General features: G+C 38.5%; 1 protein-coding gene across 1 annotated transcript in view; it reads left to right on the plus strand.

The window, feature by feature from the left end:
- Positions 1 to 3,014, plus strand: part of HOOK1 (hook microtubule-tethering protein 1) — a 20,064-nt gene extending 17,050 nt beyond the window's left edge. Inside the window, 5 exon segments of the mRNA XM_010144622.1 lie at positions 1 to 61; positions 433 to 533; positions 868 to 969; positions 2,006 to 2,074; positions 2,856 to 3,014. Of these exon segments, the coding sequence (XP_010142924.1) occupies positions 1 to 61; positions 433 to 533; positions 868 to 969; positions 2,006 to 2,074; positions 2,856 to 3,014 (492 nt within the window).
- The last annotated feature ends 1,832 nt before the right edge of the window (positions 3,015 to 4,846 follow it).

Genomic DNA, 4,846 nt, shown 5'->3' on the forward strand with positions numbered 1-4,846 from the left:
GATGAATTACAGAAGAAAGAGGCTGATCTGGCAGAACTCCAGCCTGACGTTAGTCATAACCGTAAGTTGGTTTGTGTGGGGTTTTTTATAAGACTCTTAAGTTCTGAAATTATTCCTGTCTGGGTAAGGCTTTTTGCTACAGCTTAGCTTTAAACCTGAAACTGGAGTGTGGGGAAGGGTTTGTTTTGCACACCGTGGTGGACAGGATGAGGTTCGTGGGAGGCTTAGTTTTGCTGAACAATACCCTGCAAAGTGGGAATTCAGAGTCAGGTGAGACCTTATGGTACAACAGAAACAAAAATAAGAACCTAGGAAATTGTGTAGGAGCTAGGAAGTTATTTTGGGGGTGGTTAAATCAAGAGAACTCAGAAGCCTTGAAAGTATTATATCTGTTTTTATTTTGTGTGTCTTCTTGATAATTTCTGTAAATAGCCCAGAAGATTGGAGAGCTGGAAGCAGCCTTGCGCAAAAAAGATGAGGATATGAAAGCCATGGAAGAAAGATATAAAATGTACCTTGAGAAAGCAAGAAATGTGAGTGGCATATTTCTGAACATTACAGTCCTCCCTCAAATTGTTAAACAGACTGATTTGAGTCTCCCCTCTGCCCGCCAACTAAATGAGTAGCCACATGCTGCTCAGTTGCAGTTGACTGTATGAGAGAATGGGGCTTAGGCTGAAGCATGAGATGCATTAATGATTATTTTCTACCCTTTGATATCTTCAGTGGTACTAACAGCTTAGTTTTCTTCCTAACTGCCTGACTAGTGCTCAGTCTGTTCTCATATTTCTGCTGCTGTGAGAAATGAGATGCAGAGCAGTGGAGAATCAAACCTGACTAGTAGTGCTTCTGTTTTGTACTGTACAGGTGATAAAGACCTTAGACCCCAAGTTAAATCCAGCATCAGCAGAAATTATGTTGCTCAGAAAACAGATAATGGAAAAGGACAAAAAAATTGAAGCACTAGAGGTAAAAATTTACATATATTTAATGATTAATAATACCTTCTGCTATCTTGGATACTGAAGCGACTGTTTGCTAATGATCCAGTACCCTTCAATGTTGCATTCAGTTAGAAACTGCGCAGACATCAAACCTAGAGATTTTCAGTTTGGCTTAATTAACCTCCTGCAAGTCTGTCAGAGCAGTTTCCTTTTCAGTGGTGTTTTGCAGTGTACATACAAGTGCAGCACTGATTTGGATTCTTTCTAAAGCCTCTGAAAAGCTGTTAATTGAAATAATTCATAAGACTCATTGTTTTGCCATGAACAGAGCTGTGGAGTCTGACCCTTTTCAGCAGTAAAGTAACTGTATGAGCAGTGGCTTCTTTTTATTTACTCAACCCTTGGTATCGGTGCTTTCATATACTGGAGCTGTTGAAACTGTATAGAAGGATAAAACCTGTTAATTCAGTAAAATCATCCTGGCTGAAGTGTTGAAAGGATTGTTGACAGTAGTATAAGTACCAAAAAAATTGGGGAAATGCTGCGTTTAGTTTTATAGCAACATTGATGGGACTGGTTAGAATAGTTACCTGGGGAAGTAATCTGGAAAGTCTGACTATAAATGCTGTGGCCTCAGATTTTTCTGTGTGTATGTACTAGGTAAGTGTACTATGTAATAGCAATTCAGTAGTGTGATGATAATACTCAGCAACTAGTGGTACACACTTGTTTTTGACTTTCAGGTGAAAAAATTACTGCATTATTTATAGACCATATGATACACCCTAAACTTTCATGCATTTCCCACCCCACACACACCCTCAAAGTATGTTTTGAAGTTGAGCTGCAATTTGTGTATAATTCAGCCACTTCTTGAAATAGTCGGTAACTTCTCATAGTGATTTATGGAAGTATCTTTGCTTACGCTTCTAAGCTTTCTAGTTATTTTGCATATTTAGGCATTTCTGCTGCATGTGTTTATTTCCCTCAGTTGACTGCAGTATGTTTATGCAGATTATTTTTGTGTTTAAATTGAGACTGTCTTCTCTGTCTCCTTGCAGGCTGAATACAAACTTGCTAAGTTACGTGATTATGAGGAAAAGCTAATTGTAACTGCATGGTATAATAAAGTGAGTCAGAAGTTCATTTGCTGGTATCTTGGAAAGAAAAACGTGTTGCGCAATGTGACGGTTAAGTCTTACATTGTCGTTATTTCTTTTTGGTAATATTTTAACAATCAACCATTTTGTATGATTATTTCTTATATGTTTTCTGCTTGTTTTTATGCTTTTGACAGGAGATTTAAAATTTGGCACAGGCTGTGGCTTCCATGTTAGTAATGTACTATTTGCTGCCACAAGCTTCCATCTGCGTTCAGCAGACAAAATTCCTGAACGTTCGGTAGCATTTGTTGTTAAATTTTTTGGGCTAGTGCAAAGGGAGGCCATGGCTGAGGCGGTGTCCAGACTCCTGCTGTAGATGTCCAGTGTCTTCAGCACAGTATTTGTGAAAGAAAGCTAGAGCCATTTTCTCATCCTGCAGCAGTGTGGCAGAAGTTGTTAGAATGTTTGATTGCTGTGAAAAGGACTGTTGTTCATCTTAACATGAAGCACAGTTTAAGTGAAGTTTCTTAAAGACTGGAAAAAGTTTAAAAGGAAAGTAAAATTAAATGGCATAATAAAGGAACAACTTTACAATAAGCTAAAATTAACATATTCTATATGGGAATGAATCTTATTTTCTTCTACGTTGGTTTGTACCGTTCATGGCAGCCAGAGGGTAGGTAAGAAATGCGCAGTAAAAGACATGCTGTGCTCATACTAAATGAGCAGGAGCTTTGTGAATTAAAGAAAGCTGGAGTTTTTTCTTCTGTTTTTGCTGTAGTGTGAATGTTGTTTAACTTACTTCCAGAGCCTAACTCTTCAGAAGCTGGGTATGGAAGCAAGACTGGTTGGCAGTAGTGGTGCCTGCAGAGATGGTCCCGGACGCTCTTTCCTAGCTCAACAACGTCATGTCACCAACACCAGAAGGAATCTCACTGTTAGAGTACCAGGAGCAACATCTGATTAAAACACAAGGACCACGAGGAAAACTTGTATGCTAAAGTGTCCTTACATGTTTTGTAGCTTCCGCTTTACCTACTGGATGAAAGAGGAGCTTAGAATGGTGGGCAGCTGCGAATTCAACACCAGAACCTATCAAGAAGAGATTAAGTCGATCAGTGGTGTGTCTAGAAGGTAGTACATAGTTTTCCAAGTAGATTTAATAACCACACTATGTATTTACAAGCACAACATAAAAGATTTATATTTACCTTCAGAATATATTGTAAATATAAAAATTGGCACTATATATTTGAAATATTTAAAGAGTTTGGGCTAGAAAAGTGACTTTTGTAATGGGAGGATGTTATGCAAAAAAAACACTTCAGGAAACTGGCAATATTGGGCATTTTTGCTGGGCTCTTCTAAAAGTAAATTTAAAAGATAGGTATTGTGTTTTAAATACTGTTTTTAGAGTGTGAAATAGAATTTTGAAAGCAAGAAAATACTTGCATTTATAGAAAAAGAGAAAATATAGTACCAGTGGACTTGTAATAACAGGACAGGATTTGTTTTGTCATCACAAGTGAGAAGCAGAATTACTCAGTTTATTTAAAAAAAGGAAAGATGAAGTTCACGCATCTGTATGTTAAGGAAGACCTGTCTCTAAGATGTTGAATTCTCCAAAGCCAAATAAGCTGTCTTTTCCTGTGCAAGAAGAAAAGCTATTATATGATTCAGAAATCTGGGCTATGTTTTAAAAGGCTGGCATATTGGTACACTGCATTTATTTGCAGGAAGGGGGTAGGTGGGAAGGAACCCCATTTACTTCCAGCTATTTATTCAACTGTGTGTGTGTGTAAAACAATTTTTCTCTTTTTTAAATGTAGTTTCACTTCAGTTGTCCTGAGCTAACTGTGCTAGCAGGTGAGTGAAAGAGCGCTTTGCTATTCTTGGCTGCAAAGATTGTTTGGCAGGGAGAAAAGTGCATAAACTAATAGTTTTGCGTTATCTAGATTGAAGAAGATGAAATGAGGATTTATAACTGAAGTGTGCAGGCAGTTGCTGTCTTTCACAAAATTTGTGTCACTTTATTTACCAAATATCTGATTTTTGTTGTGAACTGTACCTTTAGGAAACTTGTTAATGTCCATTCTTCTTTGCAAACTGTCTAGAACAAATTCATACCCACGGAAAAATAAAATCACAGCAGCCCTTAAAAAGAATATACTCAAAGTATTTGAGGGTGCTGTACCAGTCAGTGATCTAAGACAAAGCTCCACCGTGTGCGTGAATCAAGGCATATGTGTCTTCACCAGTAAGGCCATCTTTGATTTGAGAGCTGGTTTAGCTTTGCAGAGTTCCAGTTTTGAATTGTGAGATTTGAGTCGTCTGCCACTTTGCATGTCCCTCAGTATGGCTTGTTCTTAGATTTCTTCCTGCCTCAGCATCTTAAATTCTTAATCAGCCATTGCATGCAATGCTAGAGGAAAGGGAAATACTCTTTTGCTTACTTACAGGGCTGGCCAGTTACTGGAGGAACTCTCTCTCTGATCAGCCCCCCACCCTGTTCCAGGAGAAAGGGTTAAGAAAACAGATAAGAAGGGAAAAGTTTGTGAGGCCTCTGTTAAGTTTGGGAAACTAAACCAGATTTAATAACAATGGAAAGATATTATATACAGAACAACAAGGTATTAACAAGTTTATGTGGGATTAGAACTGGTGCAGCGAGAGGCGGTGGGGGGAATCACTCAAACCACAGTTAAAGAAACAGCAGCAATAGAAAAAACGACCATTCAGTTCAATGGTGGTGGCATGTGGTGAGCGGGACGGAATGGCAGCGGCTGGGGGTGTTCCTGT

Source organism: Buceros rhinoceros, unplaced genomic scaffold (assembly GCF_000710305.1).
Source record: "Buceros rhinoceros silvestris isolate BGI_N320 unplaced genomic scaffold, ASM71030v1 scaffold16550, whole genome shotgun sequence".
Taxonomy (NCBI): domain Eukaryota; kingdom Metazoa; phylum Chordata; class Aves; order Bucerotiformes; family Bucerotidae; genus Buceros; species Buceros rhinoceros.